This window comes from Pleurodeles waltl, chromosome 4_2 (genome assembly GCF_031143425.1).
Source record: "Pleurodeles waltl isolate 20211129_DDA chromosome 4_2, aPleWal1.hap1.20221129, whole genome shotgun sequence".
Taxonomy (NCBI): Eukaryota; Metazoa; Chordata; class Amphibia; order Caudata; family Salamandridae; genus Pleurodeles; species Pleurodeles waltl.
The window spans coordinates 527,739,821-527,765,671 of NC_090443.1; the positions used below are offsets into that span (position 1 = coordinate 527,739,821).

Below are 25,851 nucleotides of genomic sequence, written 5' to 3' on the forward strand. Positions count from 1 at the left end.
TTACCTGGATGGGAGTTTGGAGTGGAACCTTTCTTGGGACAGGCCTTGTCTCCAGTTTGGTGTCCATGCTGTTTACAGCTATGACACCAGGCCTTTTTGGGATCAAAGTTTTTACCCTTGTACCCATTGTTTTGTGAAGAGGCTCTGGGCCCACCCTCCTGTGCAGGTTTTTGGGGGCCTGTAGAAGACTCTTTACTATTTTTAGTTTTGGTTGTCTCATCACCCTTCTGCTGGGGAGTCTTTGTGACCCCTTTCTTTTGGTCACCCCCTGTTGAAGTCTTGGACACCCTTGTCTTGACCCAATGGTCCGCCTTCTTTCCCAATTCTTGGGGAGAAATTGGTCCTAGGTCTACCAGATGCTGATGCAGTTTATCATTGAAACAATTACTTAACAGGTGTTCTTTCACAAATAAATTGTACAGCCCATCATAATTACTTACACCACTGCCTTGAATCCAACCATCTAGTGTTTTCACTGAGTAGTCAACAAAGTCAACCCAGGTCTGGCTCGAGGATTTTTGAGCCCCCCTGAACCTAATCCTGTACTCCTCAGTGGAGAATCCAAAGCCCTCAATCAGGGTACCCTTCATGAGGTCATAAGATTCTGCATCTTGTCCAGAGAGTGTGAGGAGTCTATCCCTACACTTTCCTGTGAACATTTCCCAAAGGAGAGCACCCCAGTGAGATCTGTTCACTTTTCTGGTTACACAAGCCCTCTCAAAAGCTGTGAACCATTTGGTGATGTCATCACCATCTTCATATTTAGTTACAATCCCTTTAGGGATTTTCAACATGTCAGGAGAATCTCTGACCCTATTTAAGTTGCTGCCACCATTGATGGGTCCTAGGCCCATCTCTTGTCTTTCCCTCTCTATGGCTAGGATCTGTCTTTCCAAAGCCAATCTTTTGGCCATCCTGGCTAACTGGATGTCCTCTTCACTGGGGTTATCCTCAGTGATTTCAGAGGTGTTGGTCTCTCCTGTGAGGGAACCAGCATCTCTGACTATTATTTTTGGAGTCAGGGTTTGAGGGACCCTGTTCTCCCTAGATAGGACTGGTAGGGGGGAATTGTCCTCCAAGTCACTATCCTCTTCCTCTGAGTTGCCACCCTCAGAGGGGTTGGCCTTTTCAAACTCTGCCAAAAGCTCCTGGAGCTGTATTTTGGTAGGTTTGGGGCCCATTGTTATTTTCTTTAGTTTACAGAGTGACCTTAGCTCTCTCATCTGTAGATGGAGGTAAGGTGTGGTGTCGAGTTCCACCACATTCACATCTGTGCTAGACATTATGCTTCGAAAAGTTGGAATACTTTTTAAGAAACTAAAACTGATTCTAGAATCTAATTCAAACTTTTAACAGACTTTTAAACTCTAAAAGAAATGCTAAACAGGATCTAACACAAGGCCCTAGCAGGTCTTTTAAGAATTTAGAAAACTTTTCAAATTGCAAAAATCAATTTCTAATGACAATTTTGGAATTTGTCGTGTGATCAGGTATTGGCTGAGTAGTCCAGCAAATGCAAAGTCTTGTACCCCACCGCTGATCCACCAATGTAGGAAGTTGGCTCTGTATGTGCTATTTCAAAGTAAGGAATAGCATGCACAGAGTCCAAGGGTTCCCCTTAGAGGTAAAATAGTGGTAAAAATAGATAATACTAATGCTCTATTTTGTGGTAGTGTGGTCGAGCAGTAGGCTTATCCAAGGAGTAGTGTTAAGCATTTGTTGTACATACACATAGACAATAAATGAGGTACACACACTCAGAGACAAATCCAGCCAATAGGTTTTTATATAGAAAAATATCTTTTCTTAGTTTATTTTAAGAACCACAGGTTCAAATTCTACATGTAATAGCTCATTCGAAAGGTATTGCAGGTAAGTACTTTAGGAACTTCAAATCATCAAAATTGCATGTATACTTTTCAAGTTATTCACAAATAGCTGTTTTAAAAGTGGACACTTAGTGCAATTTTCACAGTTCCTAGGGGAGGTAAGTATTTGTTAGTTTTACCAGGTAAGTAAGACACTTACAGGGTTCAGTTCTTGGTCCAAGGTAGCCCACCGTTGGGGGTTCAGAGCAACCCCAAAGTCACCACACCAGCAGCTCAGGGCCGGTCAGGTGCAGAGTTCAAAGTGGTGCCCAAAACACCTAGGCTAGAATGGAGAGAAGGGGGTGCCCCGGTTCCGGTCTGCTTGCAGGTAAGTACCCGCGTCTTCGGAGGGCAGACCAGGGGGGTTTTGTAGGGCACCGGGGGGGACACAAGTCCACACAGAAATTTCACCCTCAGCGGCGCGGGGGCGGCCGGGTGCAGTGTAGAAACAAGCGTCGGGTTCGCAATGTTAGCCTATGAGAGATCTCGGGATCTCTTCAGCGCTGCAGGCAGGCAAGGGGGGGGTTCCTCGGGGAAACCTCCACTTGGGCAAGGGAGAGGGACTCCTGGGGGTCGCTTCTCCAGTGAAAGTCCGGTCCTTCAGGTCCTGGGGGCTGCGGGTGCAGGGTCTCTCCCAGGCGTCGGGACTTTAGATTCAAAGAGTCGCGGTCAGGGGAAGCCTCGGGATTCCCTCTGCAGGCGGCGCTGTGGGGGCTCAGGGGGGACAGGTTTTGGTACTCACAGTATCAGAGTAGTCCTGGGGTCCCTCCTGAGGTGTTGGATCGCCACCAGCCGAGTCGGGGTCGCCGGGTGCAGTGTTGCAAGTCTCACGCTTCTTGCGGGGAGCTTGCAGAGTTCTTTAAAGCTGCTGGAAACAAAGTTGCAGCTTTTCTTGGAGCAGGTCCGCTGTCCTCGGGAGTTTCTTGTCTTTTCGAAGCAGGGGCAGTCCTCAGAGGATGTCGAGGTCGCTGGTCCCTTTGGAAGGCGTCGCTGGAGCAGGATCTTTGGAAGGCAGGAGACAGGCCGGTGAGTTTCTGGAGCCAAGGCAGTTGTCGTCTTCTGGTCTTCCGCTGCAGGGGTTTCAGCTAGGCAGTCCTTCTTCTTGTAGTTGCAGGAATCTAATTTTCTAGGGTTCAGGGTAGCCCTTAAATACTAAATTTAAGGGCGTGTTTAGGTCTGGGGGGTTAGTAGCCAATGGCTACTAGCCCTGAGGGTGGGTACACCCTCTTTGTGCCTCCTCCCAAGGGGAGGGGGTCACAATCCTAACCCTATTGGGGGAATCCTCCATCTGCAAGATGGAGGATTTCTAAAAGTTAGAGTCACCTCAGCTCAGGACACCTTAGGGGCTGTCCTGACTGGCCAGTGACTCCTCCTTGTTATTCTCATTATTTTCTCCGGCCTTGCCGCCAAAAGTGGGGCCTGGCCGGAGGGGGCGGGCAACTCCACTAGCTGGAGTGTCCTGCTGGGTTGGCACAAAGGAGGTGAGCCTTTGAGGCTCACCGCCAGGTGTGACAATTCCTGCCTGGGAGAGGTGTTAGCATCTCCACCCAGTGCAGGCTTTGTTACTGGCCTCAGAGTGACAAAGGCACTCCCCCCATGGGGCCAGCAACATGTCTCGGTTTGTGGCAGGCTGCTAGAACTAGTCAGCCTACACAGATAGTCGGTTAAGTTTCAGGGGGGCACCTCTAAGGTGCCCTCTGTGGTGTATTTTACAATAAAATGTCCACTGGCATCAGTGTGCATTTATTGTGCTGAGAAGTTTGATACCAAACTTCCCAGTTTTCAGTGTAGCCATTATGGTGCTGTGGAGTTCGTGTTTGACAGACTCCCAGACCATATACTCTTATGGCTACCCTGCACTTACAATGTCTAAGGTTTTGTTTAGACACTGTAGGGGTACCATGCTCATGCACTGGTACCCTCACCTATGGTATAGTGCACCCTGCCTTAGGGCTGTAAGGCCTGCTAGAGGGGTGTCTTACCTATACTGCATAGGCAGTGAGAGGCTGGCATGGCACCCTGAGGGGAGTGCCATGTCGACTTACTCGTTTTGTCCTCACTAGCACACACAAGCTGGCAAGCGGTGTGTCTGTGCTGAGTGAGAGGTCTCCAGGGTGGCATAAGACATGCTGCATCCCTTAGAGACCTTCCTTGGCATCAGGGCCCTTGGTACTAGAAGTACCAGTTACAAGGGACTTATCTGGATGCCAGGGTCTGCCAATTGTGGATACAAAAGTACAGGTTAGGGAAAGAACACTGGTGCTGGGGCCTGGTTAGCAGGCCTCAGCACACTTTCAATTGTAAACATAGCATCAGCAAAGGCAAAAAGTCAGGGGGCAACCATGCCAAGGAGGCATTTCCTTACAGACACCAACTGCTTTGGCCCCAGCTCTACCGGCCTGTTTCCCCACTTCTAAATACACTGCTCCACCGACACTTTCCACAGGGACCAGCGACCTCTGAAGCCTCAGAGGACTGCCCTGCATCTAGAAGGACCAAGAACTCCCGAGGACAGCGGCTCTGTTCACCAAAGACTGCAACTTTGCAACAAAGAAGCAACTTTGAAACAACATGTGTTTCCCGCCGGAAGCGTGAGACTTGGCACTCTGCACCCGACGCCCCCGGCTCGACTTCTGGAGAACAATCACTTCAGGGAGGACTCCCCGGCGACTGCGAGACCGTGAGTAGCCAGAGTGGACCCCCCTGAGCCCCCACAGCGACGCCTGCAGAGGGAATCCCGGGGGTTCCCCTGACCGCGACTGCCTGCTTCCAAGAACCCGACGCCTGGTAGGGACACTGCACCCGCAGCCCCCAGGACCTGAAGGATCCGACCTCCAGTGCAGGAGCGACCCCCAGGTGGCCCTCTCCCTTGCCCAGGTGGTGGCTACCCCGAGGAGCCCCCCCCCCCCCTTTGCCTGCCTGCATCACTGAAGAGACCCCTTGGTCTGTCATTGCTTTCTATTGAAAACCCGACGCTTGTTTGCACACTGCACCCGGCCGCCCCCGTGCCGCTGAGGGTGTACTTTCTGTGTGGACTTGTGTCCCCCCCCCCCCCGGTGCCCTACAAACCCTCCCTGGGTCTGCCCCCCCGAAGACGCAGGTACTTACCTGCTGGCAGACTGGAACCGGGGCACCCTCTTCTCCATTGAAGCCTATGCGTTTTGGGCACCACTTTGACCTCTGCACCTGACCGGCCCTGAGCTGCTGGTGTGGTAACTTTGGGGTTGCTCTGAACCCCCAACGGTGGGCTACCTTGGACCCAAACTTGAACCCCGTAGGTGGTTTACTTACCTGCAAAAACTAAAACTCTTACTCCCCCCAGGAACTGTTGAAAATTGCACTGTGTCTGGTTTTAAAATAGCTATATGTCATTTATGTGAAAACTGTATATGCTATTTTGCTAATTCAAAGTTCCTAAAGTACCTACCTGCAATACCTTTCATTTGAAGTATTACATGAAAATCTTGAACCTGTGGTTCTTAAAATAAACTAAGAAAAGATATTGTTCTATACAAAAACCTATTGGCCTGGAATTGTCTCTGAGTGTGTGTTCCTCATTTATTGCCTGTTTGTGTACAACAAATGCTTAACACTACTCCTTTGATAAGCCTACTGCTCGACCACACTACCACAAGATAGAGAATTAGAATTCTCTTTTTGCCACTATCTTACCTTTAAGGGGAACTCTTGGACTCAGTGCAGGCTATTCCTTACTTTGCAACTAGATCTCTCTATCAGATTATTAGCACAGCAGAAGTAATCTAGATCAACCAAATGCTCAATACATGAGCAAACCTCAGGGCGACTCCCTTTCACCTGACGTGCAGTAGAAAATCTGAGTAATGCTGTCTCTGCTGGGAGTGTTTCATAGGGTGCTATCGCCTGGCTGGAATTTGGTTCTTTATAAATCATTTAGATAAACTATAAAAATAGAAGCCTTTTGACAGTGTAAGCTATGTATACCACTTCTACAGCTTTAGAATGTACCATGGGACTCCCACCTCAATGACAGGGATGATTCAAGCATGTGAATCTATGAAAGATTCAATGCTGGAGAAGGAGGCATGCAGCTTGGCCAAGCATCTGCACAGCCCATGAGTAGTCAGCAAGGTGAAAAGATCACACTGCAGAATGTTCTTCCACTCCTCCTTGCTCTGTAGAAAATTTCCAACACCAACACAGTCAGCTCGGAAAACAGCCTGCAACTAACACTTCTCTAAACTTTTAGGGAAGCATAAGGCAGCACTAAACTTTTACATTGTGGTTAGATAACTAGCACCACATCAATATGCATTGCAGCTTTATGTACTCGCTGAGATTAATCGTTTTGCTCCAACAAAAAATATGCACATCATAAAAAAAATGTAAACCCCAAAATTTGTGATTACAGCTTACAATTAATAATGTATGGTCATGCATCAGCTCACAATCTGCTAAACAGATCTGCACTGAGTGATGGGGGGGATGTTTTTAACCACTGGATTACGAAGTAGGCTGACAGCCATTTAAATACAAAGTGGCTGAAAACATATGTTCAAAATGGGCCTAAAGTGGTAGTGTTGGGAAAAGATCTAGTTGCTATACTGTGCGAGCTGCTGTTTCTACTCACGTTTGCATCCATCGGGTCCAAATCCAAAGTGATTAACTTCACATCGCTCACAACGACGGCCAGTAATGCCAGGCTGACATTCACACTGACCTGAATGGATATCACACTGCCCATTGGTTGAGCCCAGCATATGGCATTCACACCTATGATAAACAAGATTATTGATAACTACACTTGTTAACACAATGGACAATCAAAGCATCTACAGAAGCACCTTGAATGACTCTCAAATTAAATCTACTTAAAATAAGAAGTACATTTTCAATGTTATGTCCTGTTATCCACCATTACATTTTAATGCATTTGTCACAATACCCCAAATGAAGTGGTTCTAATTAAGCAAGTTAGAGTGAAAGGCACAACAAGAACAAAGCAGACTGTGTAAAGGAAAGAGTTTTACTAACGAAACACATGCATTAAGATAGACAAGGACGGACTTGGGACAACACAAGAAGATGTGCTTCTGAAAAGTACAGAAAAAAAGAAAACTGGCAAAAACCAACTGAAATTGCATAAACCAGGCCGAATGCCACACCAGCAGTCAACCTTCACGATGCACAACATACTTCTAGAATACAGATATATCACCTTGAGGCGAACCCAGATCATGGCCTATTCAAAGATAGCTAAATGAATCACTTTATAACATATGACTAACATTTCCTCAAATAAGGTCCTGTTGAAAACACAGCTACTCAAGAAAACAGTCACTGACTGTAGGAAGTTGGCTCTGTATGTGCTATTTCAAAGTAAGGAATAGCATGCACAGAGTCCAAGGGTTCCCCTTAGAGGTAAAATAGTGGTAAAAAGAGATAATACTAATGCTCTATTTTGTGGTAGTGTGGTCGAGCAGTAGGCTTATCCAAGGAGTAGTGTTAAGCATTTGTTGTACATACACATAGACAATAAATGAGGTACACACACTCAGACAAATCCAGCCAATAGGTTTTGTTATAGAAAAATATCTTTTCTTAGTTTATTTTAAGAACCACAGGTTCAAATTTAACATGTAATATCTTGTTTGAAAGGTATTGCAGGTAAGTACATTAGGAACTTTGAATCATTTCAATTGCATGTATACTTTTCAAGTTATTCACAAATAGCTATTTTAAAAGTGGACACTTAGTGCAATTTTCACAGTTCCTGGGGGAGGTAAGTTTTTGTTAGTTTTACCAGGTAAGTACGACACTTACAGGGTTCAGTTCTTGGTCCAAGGTAGCCCACCGTTGGGGGTTCAGAGCAACCCCAAAGTTACCACACCAGCAGCTCAGGGCCGGTCAGGTGCAGAGTTCAAAGTGGTGCCCAAAACGCATAGGCTTCAATGGAGAGAAGGGGGTGCCCCGGTTCCAGTCTGCCAGCAGGTAAGTACCCGCGTCTTCGGAGGGCAGACCAGGGGGGTTTTGTAGGGCACCGGGGGGGACACAAGCCCACACAGAAATTTCACCCTCAGCGGCGCGGGGGCGGCCGGGTGCAGTGTTAGAACAAGCGTCGGGTTCGCAATGGAAGTCAATGAGAGATCAAGGGATCTCTTCAGCGCTGCAGGCAGGCAAGGGGGGGCTTCCTCGGGGAAACCTCCACTTGGGCAAGGGAGAGGGACTCCTGGGGGTCACTTCTGCAGTGAAAGTCCGGTCCTTCAGGTCCTGGGGGCTGCGGGTGCAGGGTCTTTTCCAGGCATCGGGACTTAGGTTTCAGAGAGTCGCGGTCAGGGGAAGCCTCGGGATTCCCTCTGCAGGCGGCGCTGTGGGGGCTCAGGGGGGACAGGTTTTGGTACTCACAGTCGTAGAGTAGTCCGGGGGTCCTCCCTGAGGTGTTGGTTCTCCACCAGCCGAGTCGGGGTCGCCGGGTGCAGTGTTGCAAGTCTCACGCTTCTTGCGGGGAGATTGCAGGGTTCTTTAAAGCTGCTTCTTTGGATAAAGTTGCAGTCTTTTTGGAGCAGGTCCGCTGTCCTCGGGAGTTTCTTGTCGTCGTCGAAGCAGGGCAGTCCTCAGAGGATTCAGAGGTCGCTGGTCCCTTTGGAAGGCGTCGCTGGAGCAGAGTTCTTTGGAAGGCAGGAGACAGGCCGGTGAGTTTCTGGAGCCAAGGCAGTTGTTGTCTTCTGGTCTTCCTCTGCAGGGGTTTTCAGCTAGGCAGTCCTTCTTGTTGTTGCAGGAATCTAAATCTTTAGGTTCAGGGGAGCCCTTAAATACAAAATTTAAGGGCGTGTTTAGGTCTGGGGGGTTAGTAGCCAATGGCTACTAGCCCCGAGGGTGAGTACACCCTCTTTGTGCCTCCTCCCAAGGGGAGGGGGTCACATCCCTAATCCTATTGGGGGAATCCTCCATCTGCAAGATGGAGGATTTCTAAAAGTTAGAGTCACCTCAGCTCAGGACACCTTAGGGGCTGTCCTGACTGGCCAGTGACTCCTCCTTGTTATTCTCATTATTTTCTCCGGCCTTGCCGCCAAAAGTGGGGGCCGGGGCCGGAGGGGGTGGGCAACTCCACTAGCTGGAGTGTCCTGCAGTGCTGTGACAAAGGGGTGAGCCTTTGAGGCTCACCGCCAGGTGTTACAGCTCCTGCCTGGGGGAGGTGTTAGCATCTCCACCCAGTGCAGGCTTTGTTACTGGCCTCAGAGTGACAAAGGCACTCTCCCCATGGGGCCAGCAACATGTCTCTAGTGTGGCAGGCTGCTGGAACTAGTCAGCCTACACAGACAGTCGGTTAAGTTTCAGGGGGCACCTCTAAGGTGCCCTCTGGGGTGTATTTTGCAATAAAATGTACACTGGCATCAGTGTGCATTTATTGTGCTGAGAAGTTTGATACCAAACTTCTTAGTTTTCAGTGTAGCCATTATGGTGCTGTGGAGTTCGTGCAAAACAGACTCCCAGACCATATACTCTTATGGCTACCCTGCACTTACAATGTCTAAGGTTTTGTTTAGACACTGTAGGGGTACCATGCTCATGCACTGGTACCCTCACCTATGGTATAGTGCACCCTGCCTTAGGGCTGTAAGGCCTGCTAGAGGGGTGGCTGACCTATACTTGCATAGGCAGTGAGAGGCTGGCATGGCACCCTGAGGGGAGTGCCATGTCGACTTACTCGTTTTGTTCTCACTAGCACACACAAGCTGGCAAGCAGTGTGTCTGTGCTGAGTGAGAGGTCTCCAGGGTGGCATAAGACATGCTGCAGCCCTTAGAGACCTTCCTTGGCATCAGGGCCCTTGGTACTAGAAGTACCAGTTACAAGGGACTTATCTGGATGCCAGGGTCTGCCAATTGTGGATACAAAAGTACAGGTTAGGGAAAGAACACTGGTGCTGGGGCCTGGTTAGCAGGCCTCAGCACACTTTCAATTGTAAACATAGCATCAGCAAAGGCAAAAAGTCAGGGGGCAACCATGCCAAGGAGGCATTTCCTTACACTGACAGACTGGAAACAAAAACACTGAAGAACATACACACCTCTAAGGTGCATAGCTATATGAAATTGCTAGGATACAGTGCCACCTGCTTTGTACAGTCAGTAAGCAAGTAAGGACATATACCTGTATTTAGTTTTAACTGCCACCTATTGCTCACTATAGATATAAATCTACCAGTTCTATTATGGCCCTAACACCATTCACACAACAGATTCAAGCTGGTGAACAAAAATCCTATATTCTAGTGGTAAAAATACTCGCACCCTAGCGAGCATAATATACGCAGCACACATTTTATGGTATAAATCTACACTTTATTGAATGTCCACATTTTCTCTAATTAACCTTAGGCGAAATTTGTGAGCTAATTTGATCTACCAGAACCTGATTTTTTTGTCTGCATCTATCTCTTCATGTGTAGGCTTAGCTCAGCGATAAAACGGCTGTTACCTCTAAAATATTATGTTGCAGTTTGGTGGCTAAAAAGTTACTCTTAACAGCAACTGCTGATCCACTGATTTGTCAAATGGCAATCTAACTCTAAGATCATTCCATAAAATCCTTTCTGGTGGCTTGACGGTATATGCAGAATGTGAACCCGCTATCACCTCTAGATAAACTACATATAGTTTGGTGGTACAAGCACATTGCAAGTAGGTTTTGCTTTCTATAGCTACATGGTGAACTCCAACAGAATGCAACGATGAAGACCCCACAGATAAGAATCACTGGTGCTTTTTTCATATGGTACTTATAGAAAGCTGGCCCTTCATGTGGTATGTAAATATCGTGCAAAGGGTACAGGCCTCAGTGAGTGGACAGGGCTTGCTACTCAATACTCTATTTAAGGCTAGTGTGGTCGAGCAGCCTTAGGCTTATCACAGAGGAGTGCAAGATATCTACTAATACACACAATAGTTAATAAATGAGAGACACAACTCAAGACTGAGACTGCAAGAAAGAGCCTCTTTTCACGGAGTCTCACACCCCCTTCCCACCCACACACACTTTTTGCCGTGTTTCTGGTATAATTTTGTTTTAAAGTCCAGAGGGTTCCTTCTAAGCAGGTCCCCAGTGCCAGATCTCTTTCCCCAAAACTGCATAGTAATTGTTCCCAATTGGAAAAACCTTTATCAATGTCTACAAGTCCCTAGTAAATGGTAGCTCTGGTACCTAGGACCTTGGGTATCAAAGAGGGTCCCTAAGGCTGCAGTACGAGTTGTGCCACCCTAAGGGACCCCTCATCAAGCACATGACAGGCTGCCATTGCAGGCTGCATATCTTGCTCCAGACAAAAGTGAAAACACGACATGGCACACAGAGTGTGTCATGTCCCTTAACAACGCCTGCAATATATGGAAGTCACCCCTCCAGCAGGCCTTACAGCTGTAAGGCAGGGTACATTATATTACATGCGAGGGGACATTACACAAGCAGATATTCCCCCAGCTATAACTGTTGATTCTCAGACATTTAAAGTGACCAGGGAAAGCCATTTTAAAAACATGTGCTGGACAATGGGTGCAGAGAAGTGCCATCTTTCTAGCATAATTCTCCCCACTTTTTGCCTGATAGCAGTGAGTTTAGACTGTCGCTCACTGCGATCCTGCTAATCAGAACCCCAGTGTCTGATCTCTCCTCTAAATTTGGTTGCTGGTAAACATTTTAAACACACAATTAGCTTACTGGTGCACCCATATAAGTCCCTAGTATATAGTACTTAGGTACCCAGGGCATTGGTACACCAAGGGTCTCCCCTGGGCTGCAACATATATTGTGCCAGCCATTGGAGCCTATACAAACTGTTTCTGCAGACCTGCCATTGCATCCTGGTTGAAATGGTCTGTAAGGAAATGCCTCCTTGGCATAGTTACCCCCTGACTTTTTGCCTTTGCTGATGCTATGTTTTTGAATTGAAAGTGTGCTGAGGCCTGCTAACCAGGCCCCAGCACCAGTGTTCTTTCCCTAACCTGTACTTTTGTTTTCACAATTGGCATACCCTGGCATCCAGGTAAGTCCCTTGTAAACTGGTACCCCTGGTACCAAGGGCCCTGATGCCAGGGAAGGTCTCTAAGGGCTGCAGCATATCTTATGCCACCCTGGGGACCCCTCACTCAGCACAGACACACTGCTTGCCAGCTTGTGTGTGCTGGTGAGGACAAAACGAGTAAGTCGACATGGCACTCCCCTCAGGGTGCCATGCCAACCTCACACTGCCTATGCAGTATAGATAAGTCACCCCTCTAGCAGGCCTTACAGCCCTATGGCAGGGTGCACTATACCATAGGTGAGGGCACCAGTGCATGAGCACTGTGCCCCTACAGTGTCTAAGCAAAACCTTAGACGTTGTAAGTGCAGGGTAGCCATAAGAGTATATGGTCTGGGAGTCTGTTTTACACGAACTCCACAGCACCATAATGGCTACACTGAAAACTGTGAAGTTTGGTATCACACTTCTCAGCATAATAAATGCACACTGATGCCAGTGTACATTTTATTGTAACATACACCCCAGAGGGCACCTTATAGGTGCCCCCTGAACCCTTAACCGACTATCCGTGTAGGCTGACTAGTTTTAGCAGCCTGCCACACACCAGACCTATTGCTGGACACATGGGGAGAGTGCCTTTGTCACTCTGTGGCTAGTAACAAAGCCTGTACTGGGTGGAGATGCTTATCACCTCCCCCTGCAGGAACTGTAACACCTGGCGGTGAGCCTCAAAGGCTCACCCCCTTTGTTACAGCACCACAGGGCACTCCAGCTAGTGGAGTTCCCAACCCCCTCCGTTCACGGCCCCACTTTTGGCGGCAAGGCCGGAGGAGATAATGAGAAAAACCAGGAGGAGTCACTGCCAGTCAGGACAGCCCCTAAGGTGTCCTGAGCTGAGGTGACTCTGACTTTTAGAAATCCTCCATCTTGTAGAAGGAGTATTCCCCCAATAGGGATAGGAATGTGACCCCCTCCCCTTGGGAGGAGGCACAAAGAGGGTGTACCCAGCAGCTCAGGGCCGGTCCGGTGCAGAGTTCAAAGTGGTGCTCAAAACGCATAGGCTTCAATGGAGAAGGGGGTGCCCCGGTTCCAGTCTGCCAGCAGGTAAGTACCCGCGTCTTCGGAGGGCCGACCAGGGGGGTTTTGTAGGGCACCGGGGGGGACACAAGTTGTAGGAAGTTGGCTCTGTATGTGCTATTTCAAAGTAAGGAATAGCATGCACAGAGTCCAAGGGTTCCCCTTAGAGGTAAAATAGTGGTAAAAATAGATAATACTAATGCTCTATTTTGTGGTAGTGTGGTCGAGCAGTAGGCTTATCCAAGGAGTAGTGTTAAGCATTTGTTGTACATACACATAGACAATAAATGAGGTACACACACTCAGAGACAAATCCAGCCAATAGGTTTTTATATAGAAAAATATCTTTTCTTAGTTTATTTTAAGAACCACAGGTTCAAATTCTACATGTAATAGCTCATTCGAAAGGTATTGCAGGTAAGTACTTTAGGAACTTCAAATCATCAAAATTGCATGTATACTTTTCAAGTTATTCACAAATAGCTGTTTTAAAAGTGGACACTTAGTGCAATTTTCACAGTTCCTAGGGGAGGTAAGTATTTGTTAGTTTTACCAGGTAAGTAAGACACTTACAGGGTTCAGTTCTTGGTCCAAGGTAGCCCACCGTTGGGGGTTCAGAGCAACCCCAAAGTCACCACACCAGCAGCTCAGGGTCGGTCAGGTGCAGAGTTCAAAGTGGTGCCCAAAACACATAGGCTAGAATGGAGAGAAGGGGGTGCCCCGGTTCCGGTCTGCTTGCAGGTAAGTACCCGCGTCTTCGGAGGGCAGACCAGGGGGGTTTTGTAGGGCACCGGGGGGGACACAAGTCCACACAGAAATTTCACCCTCAGCGGCGCGGGGGCGGCCGGGTGCAGTGTAGAAACAAGCGTCGGGTTCGCAATGTTAGTCTATGAGAGATCTCGGGATCTCTTCAGCGCTGCAGGCAGGCAAGGGGGGGGTTCCTCGGGGAAACCTCCACTTGGGCAAGGGAGAGGGACTCCTGGGGGTCGCTTCTCCAGTGAAAGTCCGGTCCTTCAGGTCCTGGGGGCTGCGGGTGCAGGGTCTCTCCCAGGCGTCGGGACTTTAGATTCAAAGAGTCGCGGTCAGGGGAAGCCTCGGGATTCCCTCTGCAGGCGGCGCTGTGGGGGCTCAGGGGGGACAGGTTTTGGTACTCACAGTATCAGAGTAGTCCTGGGGTCCCTCCTGAGGTGTTGGATCGCCACCAGCCGAGTCGGGGTCGCCGGGTGCAGTGTTGCAAGTCTCACGCTTCTTGCGGGGAGCTTGCAGGGTTCTTTAAAGCTGCTGGAAACAAAGTTGCAGCTTTTCTTGGAGCAGGTCCGCTGTCCTCGGGAGTTTCTTGTCTTTTCGAAGCAGGGGCAGTCCTCAGAGGATGTCGAGGTCGCTGGTCCCTTTGGAAGGCGTCGCTGGAGCAGGATCTTTGGAAGGCAGGAGACAGGCCGGTGAGTTTCTGGAGCCAAGGCAGTTGTCGTCTTCTGGTCTTCCGCTGCAGGGGTTTCAGCTAGGCAGTCCTTCTTCTTGTAGTTGCAGGAATCTAATTTTCTAGGGTTCAGGGTAGCCCTTAAATACTAAATTTAAGGGCGTGTTTAGGTCTGGGGGGTTAGTAGCCAATGGCTACTAGCCCTGAGGGTGGGTACACCCTCTTTGTGCCTCCTCCCAAGGGGAGGGGGTCACAATCCTAACCCTATTGGGGGAATCCTCCATCTGCAAGATGGAGGATTTCTAAAAGTTAGAGTCACCTCAGCTCAGGACACCTTAGGGGCTGTCCTGACTGGCCAGTGACTCCTCCTTGTTATTCTCATTATTTTCTCCGGCCTTGCCGCCAAAAGTGGGGCCTGGCCGGAGGGGGCGGGCAACTCCACTAGCTGGAGTGTCCTGCTGGGTTGGCACAAAGGAGGTGAGCCTTTGAGGCTCACCGCCAGGTGTGACAATTCCTGCCTGGGAGAGGTGTTAGCATCTCCACCCAGTGCAGGCTTTGTTACTGGCCTCAGAGTGACAAAGGCACTCTCCCCATGGGGCCAGCAACATGTCTCGGTTTGTGGCAGGCTGCTAGAACTAGTCAGCCTACACAGATAGTCGGTTAAGTTTCAGGGGGCACCTCTAAGGTGCCCTCTGTGGTGTATTTTACAATAAAATGTACACTGGCATCAGTGTGCATTTATTGTGCTGAGAAGTTTGATACCAAACTTCCCAGTTTTCAGTGTAGCCATTATGGTGCTGTGGAGTTCGTGTTTGACAGACTCCCAGACCATATACTCTTATGGCTACCCTGCACTTACAATGTCTAAGGTTTTGTTTAGACACTGTAGGGGTACCATGCTCATGCACTGGTACCCTCACCTATGGTATAGTGCACCCTGCCTTAGGGCTGTAAGGCCTGCTAGAGGGGTGTCTTACCTATACTGCATAGGCAGTGAGAGGCTGGCATGGCACCCTGAGGGGAGTGCCATGTCGACTTACTCGTTTTGTCCTCACTAGCACACACAAGCTGGCAAGCGGTGTGTCTGTGCTGAGTGAGAGGTCTCCAGGGTGGCATAAGACATGCTGCATCCCTTAGAGACCTTCCTTGGCATCAGGGCCCTTGGTACTAGAAGTACCAGTTACAAGGGACTTATCTGGATGCCAGGGTCTGCCAATTGTGGATACAAAAGTACAGGTTAGGGAAAGAACACTGGTGCTGGGGCCTGGTTAGCAGGCCTCAGCACACTTTCAATTGTAAACATAGCATCAGCAAAGGCAAAAAGTCAGGGGGCAACCATGCCAAGGAGGCATTTCCTTACACAACCCCCCCCCAAACGAAAGAGGATGAGACTAACCTTTCCCAAGAGAGTCTTCATTTTCTAAGTGGAAGAACCTGGAAAGGCCATCTGCATTGGCATGGGCAGTCCCAGGTCTGTGTTCCACTATAAAGTCCATTCCCTGTAGGGAGATGGACCACCTCAACAGTTTAGGATTTTCACCTTTCATTTGCATCAGCCATTTGAGAGGTCTGTGGTCGGTTTGAACTAGGAAGTGAGTCCCAAAGAGGTATGGTCTCAGCTTCTTCAGGGACCAAACCACAGCAAAGGCCTCCCTCTCAATGGCACTCCAACGCTGCTCCCTGGGGAGTAACCTCCTGCTAATGAAAGCAACAGGCTGGTCAAGGCCATCATCATTTGTTTGGGACAAAACTGCCCCTATCCCATGTTCAGAGGCATCAGTCTGCACAATGAACTGCTTAGAATAATCTGGAGCTTTGAGAACTGGTGCTGAGCACATTGCCTGTTTCAGGGTGTCAAAGGCCTGTTGGCAGTCCACAGTCCAGTTCACTTTCTTGGGCATTTTCTTGGAGGTGAGCTCAGTGAGGGCTGTCACAATGGATCCATATCCCTTCACAAACCTCCTGTAGTACCCAGTCAAGCCAAGGAATGCCCTGACTTGAGTCTGGGTTTTTGGAGCTACCCAGTCCAGAATAGTCTGGATCTTGGGTTGGAGTGGCTGAACTTGGCCTCCACCTACAAGGTGTCCCAAATAAACCACAGTTCCCTGCCCTATCTGGCATTTGGATGCCTTGATAGAGAGGCCTGCAGATTGCAGAGCCTTCAAAACCTTCCTCAGGTGGACCAGGTGATCCTGCCAGGTGGAGCTAAAGACAGCAATATCATCAAGATAAGCTGTGCTAAAGGACTCCAAGCCAGCAAGGACTTGATTCACCAACCTTTGGAAGGTGGCAGGGGCATTCTTTAAACCAAAGGGCATAACAGTAAACTGATAATGCCCATCAGGTGTGGAGAATGCTGTCTTTTCTTTTGCTCCAGGTGCCATTTTTATTTGCCAGTACCCTGCTGTCAAGTCAAAGGTACTTAGGAATTTGGCAGCACCTAATTTATCAATGAGCTCATCAGCTCTTGGAATTGGATGAGCATCTGTCTTGGTGACAGAATTGAGCCCTCTGTAGTCCACACAAAACCTCATCTCTTTCTTTCCATCTGTGGTGTGAGGTTTGGGGACTAAGACCACTGGGCTAGCCCAGGGGCTGTCAGAGCGCTCAATGACTCCCAATTCCAGCATCTTGTGGACTTCCACCTTGATGCTTTCCTTAACATGGTCAGACTGTCTAAAGATTTTGTTCTTGACAGGCATGCTGTCTCCTGTGTCCACATCATGGGTACACAGGTGTGTCTGACCAGGGGTTAAGGAGAAGAGTTCAGGAAACTGTTGTAGGACTCTCCTACAATCAGCTTGCTGTTGGCCAGAGAGGGTGTCTGAGTAGATCACTCCATCTACTGTACCATCTTTTGGGTCTGATGACAGAAGATCAGGGAGAGGTTCACTCTCTGCCTCCTGATCCTCATCTGTTACCATCAACAGATTGACATCAGCCCTGTCGTGGAAGAGCTTAAGGCGGTTTACATGGATCACCCTTTTGGGGCTCCTGCTTGTGCCCAGGTCCACCAAGTAGGTGACCTGACTCTTCCTCTCTAGTACTGGGTAAGGGCCACTCCATTTGTCCTGGAGTGCCCTGGGAGCCACAGGCTCCAGAACCCAGACTTTCTGCCCTGGTTGGAACTCAACCAGTGCAGCCTTTTGGTCATACCAAAACTTCTGGAGCTGTTGGCTGGCCTCAAGGTTTTTGGTTGCCTTTTCCATGTACTCTGCCATTCTAGAGCGAAGGCCAAGTACATAGTCCACTATGTCCTGTTTAGGCTCATGGAGAGGTCTCTCCCAGCCTTCTTTAACAAGGGCAAGTGGTCCCCTTACAGGATGACCAAACAGAAGTTCAAAGGGTGAGAACCCTACTCCCTTCTGTGGTACCTCCCTGTAAGCGAAAAGCAGACATGGCAGGAGGACATCCCATCTCCTTTTGAGTTTTTCTGGGAGCCCCATGATCATGCCTTTTAATGTCTTGTTGAATCTCTCAACTAAGCCATTAGTTTGTGGATGGTAAGGTGTAGTGAATTTATAAGTCACTCCACACTCATTCCACATGTGCTTTAGGTATGCTGACATGAAGTTGGTACCTCTGTCAGACACCACCTCCTTAGGGAAACCCACCCTGGTAAAGATACCAATGAGGGCCTTGGCTACTGCAGGGGCAGTAGTCGACCTAAGGGGAATAGCTTCAGGATACCTGGTAGCATGATCCACTACTACCAGGATATACATATTTCCTGAGGCTGTGGGAGGTTCCAGTGGACCAACTATGTCCACACCCACTCTTTCAAAGGGCACCCCCACCACTGGAAGTGGAATGAGGGGGGCCTTTGGATGCCCACCTGTCTTACCACTGGCTTGACAGGTGGGGCAGGAGAGGCAAAACTCCTTAACCATGTTGGACATATTGGGCCAGTAGAAGTGGTTGACTAACCTCTCCCACGTCTTGGTTTGTCCCAAATGTCCAGCAAGGGGAATGTCATGGGCCAATGTTAGGATGAACTCTCTGAACAGCTGAGGCACTACCACTCTCCTAGTGGCACCAGGTTTGGGGTCTCTGGCCTCAGTGTACAGGAGCCCATCTTCCCAATAGACCCTATGTGTTCCATTTTTCTTGCCTTTGGACTCTTCAGCAGCTTGCTGCCTAAGGCCTTCAAGAGAGGGACAGGTTTCTTGTCCCTTACACAGCTCTTCCCTTGAGGGTCCCCCTGGGCCTAAGAGCTCAACCTGATAAGGTTCAAGCTCCAAAGGCTCAGTTCCCTCAGAGGGCAGAACTTCTTCCTGAGAAGAGAGGTTCCCTTTCTTTTGCTGTGTTGCAGTTGGTTTCCCAACTGACTTTCCTGTTCTCTTGGTAGGCTGGGCCATTTTTCCAGACTCCAGCTCTACTTTTTCACCCTGTGCCTTGCATTGTGCTCTCGTTTTCACACACACCAGTTCAGGGATACCCAGCATTGCTGCATGGGTTTTTAGCTCTACCTCAGCCCATGCTGAGGACTCCAGGTCATTTCCAAGCAGACAGTCCACTGGGATATTTGAGGAGACCACCACCTGTTTCAGGCCATTGACCCCTCCCCATTCTAAAGTAACCATTGCCATGGGATGTACTTTTCTCTGATTGTCAGCGTTGGTGACTGTGTAAGTTTTTCCAGTCAGGTATTGGCCAGGGGAAACCAGTTTCTCTGTCACCATGGTGACACTGGCACCTGTATCCCTCAGGCCCTCTATTCTAGTCCCATTAATTAAGAGTTGCTGTCTGTATTTTTGCATGTTAGGCGGCCAGACAGCTAGTGTGGCTAAATCCACCCCACCCTCAGAAACTAGAGTAGCTTCAGTGTGGACCCTGATTTGCTCTGGGCACACTGTTGATCCCACTTGGAGACTAGCCATACCAGTGTTACCTGGATGGGAGTTTGGAGTGGAACCTTTCTTGGGACAGGCCTTGTCTCCAGTTTGGTGTCCATGCTGTTTACAGCTATGACACCAGGCCTTTTTGGGATCAAAGTTTTTACCCTTGTACCCATTGTTTTGTGAAGAGGCTCTGGGCCCACCCTCCTGTGCAGGTTTTTGGGGGCCTGTAGAAGACTCTTTACTATTTTTAGTTTTGGTTGTCTCATCACCCTTCTGCTGGGGAGTCTTTGTGACCCCTTTCTTTTGGTCACCCCCTGTTGAAGTCTTGGACACCCTTGTCTTGACCCAATGGTCCGCCTTCTTTCCCAATTCTTGGGGAGAAATTGGTCCTAGGTCTACCAGATGCTGATGCAGTTTATCATTGAAACAATTACTTAACAGGTGTTCTTTCACAAATAAATTGTACAGCCCATCATAATTACTTACACCACTGCCTTGAATCCAACCATCTAGTGTTTTCACTGAGTAGTCAACAAAGTCAACCCAGGTCTGGCTCGAGGATTTTTGAGCCCCCCTGAACCTAATCCTGTACTCCTCAGTGGAGAATCCAAAGCCCTCAATCAGGGTACCCTTCATGAGGTCATAAGATTCTGCATCTTGTCCAGAGAGTGTGAGGAGTCTATCCCTACACTTTCCTGTGAACATTTCCCAAAGGAGAGCACCCCAGTGAGATCTGTTCACTTTTCTGGTTACACAAGCCCTCTCAAAAGCTGTGAACCATTTGGTGATGTCATCACCATCTTCATATTTAGTTACAATCCCTTTAGGGATTTTCAACATGTCAGGAGAATCTCTGACCCTATTTAAGTTGCTGCCACCATTGATGGGTCCTAGGCCCATCTCTTGTCTTTCCCTCTCTATGGCTAGGATCTGTCTTTCCAAAGCCAATCTTTTGGCCATCCTGGCTAACTGGATGTCCTCTTCACTGGGGTTATCCTCAGTGATTTCAGAGGTGTTGGTCTCTCCTGTGAGGGAACCAGCATCTCTGACTATTATTTTTGGAGTCAGGGTTTGAGGGACCCTGTTCTCCCTAGATAGGACTGGTAGGGGGGAATTGTCCTCCAAGTCACTATCCTCTTCCTCTGAGTTGCCACCCTCAGAGGGGTTGGCCTTTTCAAACTCTGCCAAAAGCTCCTGGAGCTGTATTTTGGTAGGTTTGGGGCCCATTGTTATTTTCTTTAGTTTACAGAGTGACCTTAGCTCTCTCATCTGTAGATGGAGGTAAGGTGTGGTGTCGAGTTCCACCACATTCACATCTGTGCTAGACATTATGCTTCTAAAAGTTGGAATACTTTTTAAGAAACTAAAACTGATTCTAGAATTTAATTCAAACTTTTAACAGACTTTTAAACTCTAAAAGAAATGCTAAACAGGATCTAACACAAGGCCCTAGCAGGTCTTTTAAGAATTTAGAAAACTTTTCAAATTGCAAAAATCAATTTCTAATGACAATTTTGGAATTTGTCGTGTGATCAGGTATTGGCTGAGTAGTCCAGCAAATGCAAAGTCTTGTACCCCACCGCTGATCCACCAATGTAGGAAGTTGGCTCTGTATGTGCTATTTCAAAGTAAGGAATAGCATGCACAGAGTCCAAGGGTTCCCCTTAGAGGTAAAATAGTGGTAAAAATAGATAATACTAATGCTCTATTTTGTGGTAGTGTGGTCGAGCAGTAGGCTTATCCAAGGAGTAGTGTTAAGCATTTGTTGTACATACACATAGACAATAAATGAGGTACACACACTCAGAGACAAATCCAGCCAATAGGTTTTTATATAGAAAAATATCTTTTCTTAGTTTATTTTAAGAACCACAGGTTCAAATTCTACATGTAATAGCTCATTCGAAAGGTATTGCAGGTAAGTACTTTAGGAACTTCAAATCATCAAAATTGCATGTATACTTTTCAAGTTATTCACAAATAGCTGTTTTAAAAGTGGACACTTAGTGCAATTTTCACAGTTCCTAGGGGAGGTAAGTATTTGTTAGTTTTACCAGGTAAGTAAGACACTTACAGGGTTCAGTTCTTGGTCCAAGGTAGCCCACCGTTGGGGGTTCAGAGCAACCCCAAAGTCACCACACCAGCAGCTCAGGGTCGGTCAGGTGCAGAGTTCAAAGTGGTGCCCAAAACACATAGGCTAGAATGGAGAGAAGGGGGTGCCCCGGTTCCGGTCTGCTTGCAGGTAAGTACCCGCGTCTTCGGAGGGCAGACCAGGGGGGTTTTGTAGGGCACCGGGGGGGACACAAGTCCACACAGAAATTTCACCCTCAGCGGCGCGGGGGCGGCCGGGTGCAGTGTAGAAACAAGCGTCGGGTTCGCAATGTTAGTCTATGAGAGATCTCGGGATCTCTTCAGCGCTGCAGGCAGGCAAGGGGGGGGTTCCTCGGGGAAACCTCCACTTGGGCAAGGGAGAGGGACTCCTGGGGGTCGCTTCTCCAGTGAAAGTCCGGTCCTTCAGGTCCTGGGGGCTGCGGGTGCAGGGTCTCTCCCAGGCGTCGGGACTTTAGATTCAAAGAGTCGCGGTCAGGGGAAGCCTCGGGATTCCCTCTGCAGGCGGCGCTGTGGGGGCTCAGGGGGGACAGGTTTTGGTACTCACAGTATCAGAGTAGTCCTGGGGTCCCTCCTGAGGTGTTGGATCGCCACCAGCCGAGTCGGGGTCGCCGGGTGCAGTGTTGCAAGTCTCACGCTTCTTGCGGGGAGCTTGCAGGGTTCTTTAAAGCTGCTGGAAACAAAGTTGCAGCTTTTCTTGGAGCAGGTCCGCTGTCCTCGGGAGTTTCTTGTCTTTTCGAAGCAGGGGCAGTCCTCAGAGGATGTCGAGGTCGCTGGTCCCTTTGGAAGGCGTCGCTGGAGCAGGATCTTTGGAAGGCAGGAGACAGGCCGGTGAGTTTCTGGAGCCAAGGCAGTTGTCGTCTTCTGGTCTTCCGCTGCAGGGGTTTCAGCTAGGCAGTCCTTCTTCTTGTAGTTGCAGGAATCTAATTTTCTAGGGTTCAGGGTAGCCCTTAAATACTAAATTTAAGGGCGTGTTTAGGTCTGGGGGGTTAGTAGCCAATGGCTACTAGCCCTGAGGGTGGGTACACCCTCTTTGTGCCTCCTCCCAAGGGGAGGGGGTCACAATCCTAACCCTATTGGGGGAATCCTCCATCTGCAAGATGGAGGATTTCTAAAAGTTAGAGTCACCTCAGCTCAGGACACCTTAGGGGCTGTCCTGACTGGCCAGTGACTCCTCCTTGTTATTCTCATTATTTTCTCCGGCCTTGCCGCCAAAAGTGGGGCCTGGCCGGAGGGGGCGGGCAACTCCACTAGCTGGAGTGTCCTGCTGGGTTGGCACAAAGGAGGTGAGCCTTTGAGGCTCACCGCCAGGTGTGACAATTCCTGCCTGGGAGAGGTGTTAGCATCTCCACCCAGTGCAGGCTTTGTTACTGGCCTCAGAGTGACAAAGGCACTCTCCCCATGGGGCCAGCAACATGTCTCGGTTTGTGGCAGGCTGCTAGAACTAGTCAGCCTACACAGATAGTCGGTTAAGTTTCAGGGGGCACCTCTAAGGTGCCCTCTGTGGTGTATTTTACAATAAAATGTACACTGGCATCAGTGTGCATTTATTGTGCTGAGAAGTTTGATACCAAACTTCCCAGTTTTCAGTGTAGCCATTATGGTGCTGTGGAGTTCGTGTTTGACAGACTCCCAGACCATATACTCTTATGGCTACCCTGCACTTACAATGTCTAAGGTTTTGTTTAGACACTGTAGGGGTACCATGCTCATGCACTGGTACCCTCACCTATGGTATAGTGCACCCTGCCTTAGGGCTGTAAGGCCTGCTAGAGGGGTGTCTTACCTATACTGCATAGGCAGTGAGAGGCTGGCATGGCACCCTGAGGGGAGTGCCATGTCGACTTACTCGTTTTGTCCTCACTAGCACACACAAGCTGGCAAGCGGTGTGTCTGTGCTGAGTGAGAGGTCTCCAGGGTGGCATAAGACATGCTGCATCCCTTAGAGACCTTCCTTGGCATCAGGGCCCTTGGTACTAGAAGTACCAGTTACAAGGGACTTATCTGGATGCCAGGGTCTGCCAATTGTGGATACAAAAGTACAGGTTAGGGAAAGAACACTGGTGCTGGGGCCTGGTTAGCAGGCCTCAGCACACTTTCAATTGTAAACATAGCATCAGCAAAGGCAAAAAGTCAGGGGGCAACCATGCCAAGGAGGCATTTCCTTACACAAGTCGATACAAAGTACACCCTCAGCAGCACGGGGGCGGCCGGGTGCAGTGTGCAAACACGCGTCGGGTTTCAATGGGAGACCAAGGGGTCTCTTCAGCGATGCAGGCAGGCAAGGGGGGGGGCTCCTCGGGGTAGCCACCACCTGGGCGAGGGAAAGGGCCACCTGGGGGTCGCTCCTGCACTGGAGGTCGGATCCTTCAGGCCCTGGGGGCTGCGGGTGCAGAGTCTTTACCAGGTGTCGGATCTTAGCAGGAGGCAGTCGCGGTCAGGGGGAGCCTCCGGATTCCCTCTGCAGTCGTCGCTGTGAGGGCTCAGGGGGGTCAACTCTGGCTACTCACGGTCTCGCAGTTGCTGGGGAGTCCTCCCTGAAGTGATTGTTCTCCACAAGTCGAGCCAGGGGTGTCGGGTGCAGAGTGCCAAGTCTCACGCTTCCGGCGGGAAACGCAAGTTGTTTCAAAGTTGCTGCTTTGTTGCAAAGTTGCAGTCTTTGGTGAACAGGGCCGCTGTCCTCGGGAGTTCTAGGTTCTTCTAGATGCAGGGCAGTCCTCTGAGGCTTCAGAGGTCGCTGGTCCCTGGGGAGAGCGTCGCTGGAGCAGTGTCTTTAGAAGTGGGGGAGACAGGCCGGTAGAGCTGGGGCCAAAGCAGTTGGTGTCTCCGTCTTCTCTGCAGGGTTTTGCAGCTTAGCAGTCCTCTTCTTCTTAGGTTGCAGGAATCTGAGTTCCTAGGTTCTGTCGAGTCCTTAAATACTAAATTTAAGGGCGTGTTTAGGTCTGGGGGGGTTAGCAGCCAATGGCTACTAGCCCGGAGAGTGGGTACACCCTCTTTGTGCCTCCTCCCGAGAGGAGGGGGCACATTCCTATCCCTATTGGGGGAATCCTCCATCTGCAAGATAGAGGATTTCTAAAAGTCAGTCACCTCAGCTCAGGATGCCTTAGGGGCTGTCCTGACTGGCCAGTGACTCCTCCTTGTTTTTCTCATTATCTCCTCCGGCCTTGCCGCCAAAAGTGGGGCCGTGGCCGGAGGGGGCGGGCAACTCCACTAGCTGGAGTGCCCTGGGGTGCTGTAACAAAGGGGGTGAGCCTTTGAGGCTCACCGCCAGGTGTTACAGTTCCTGCAGGGGGAGGTGTGAAGCACCTCCACCCAGTACAGGCTTTGTTACTAGCCACAGAGTGACAAAGGCACTCTCCCCATGTGGCTAGCAACATGTCTCGAGTGTGGCAGGCTGCTAAAACCAGTCAGCCTACACGGGTAGTTGGTTAAGGTTTCAGGGGGCACCTCTAAGGTGCCCTCTGGGGTGTATGTTACAATAAAATGTACACTGGCATCAGTGTGCATTTATTGTGCTGAGAAGTTTGATACCAAACTTCCCAGTTTTCAGTGTAGCCATTATGGTGCTGTGAAGTTTGTGTTTAACAGACTCCCAGACCATATACTCTTAAGACTACCCTGCACTTACAATGTCTAAGGTTTTGCTTAGACACTGTAGGGGCACAGTGCTCATGCACTGGTGCCCTCACCTATAGTGGTATAGTGCACCCTGCCTTAGGGCTGTAAGGCCTACTAGAGGGGTGACTTATCTATACTGCATAGGCAGTGAGAGGTTGGCATGGCACCCTGAGGGGAGTGCCATGTCGACTTACTCGTTTTGTCCTCACAAGCTGGCAAGCAGTGTGTCTGTGCTGAGTGAGGGGTCCCCAGGGTGGCATAAGACATGCTGCATCCCTTAGAGACCTTCCCTGGCATCAGGGCCCTTGGTACCAGCGGTACTAGTTACAAGGGACTTACCTGGATGCCAGGGTTTGCCAATTGTGGAAACAAAAGTACAGGTTAGGGAAAGAACACTGGTGCTGGGGCCTGGTTAGCAGGCCTCAGCACACTTTCAAATCAAAACGTTTGGGTAAGCTGACATGAGGTTTGTACCTTCTTAGGAAAATCCCAGTCTGGTACACAAAAAAAAGAATATATATGGAAAATGTCACTTACCCAGAGTACATCTGTTCGTGGCATGAGACGCTGCAGATTCACATGCTGTGCATTATCCTGCCATCTACTGTTGGGCTTGGAGTGTTACAAGTTGTTTTTCTTCGAAGAAGTCTTTTCGAGTCACGAGATAGAGGGACTCCTCCCTTTCGGCTCCACTGCGCATGGGCGTCGACTCCATCTTAGATTGATTTTCCCGCAGAGGGGAGGTTGGAGTTGTGTATATAGTAAAGGTGCCCATGCAATGGAGTAAGGATGTATGTACATAATGTGATTAAAAGTGATATATATTTACAAATGTACAAGTTTCATCAACCTATCATATACAGTTTATCAACTTAAACGGCTACAGGCTCCCGGGGAGGCGGGAGGGCACATGTGAATCTGCA

General features: G+C 49.3%; 1 protein-coding gene across 1 annotated transcript in view; it reads right to left on the minus strand.

Annotated features, from left to right (window-relative positions):
- Positions 1 to 25,851, minus strand: part of LAMC1 (laminin subunit gamma 1) — a 657,035-nt gene that overhangs the window by 293,977 nt on the left and 337,207 nt on the right. Inside the window, exon 16 of the mRNA XM_069232049.1 lies at positions 6,478 to 6,620. Coding sequence (XP_069088150.1) covers positions 6,478 to 6,620 — 143 coding nt within the window. The remainder of the gene's footprint in view (positions 1 to 6,477; positions 6,621 to 25,851) is intronic.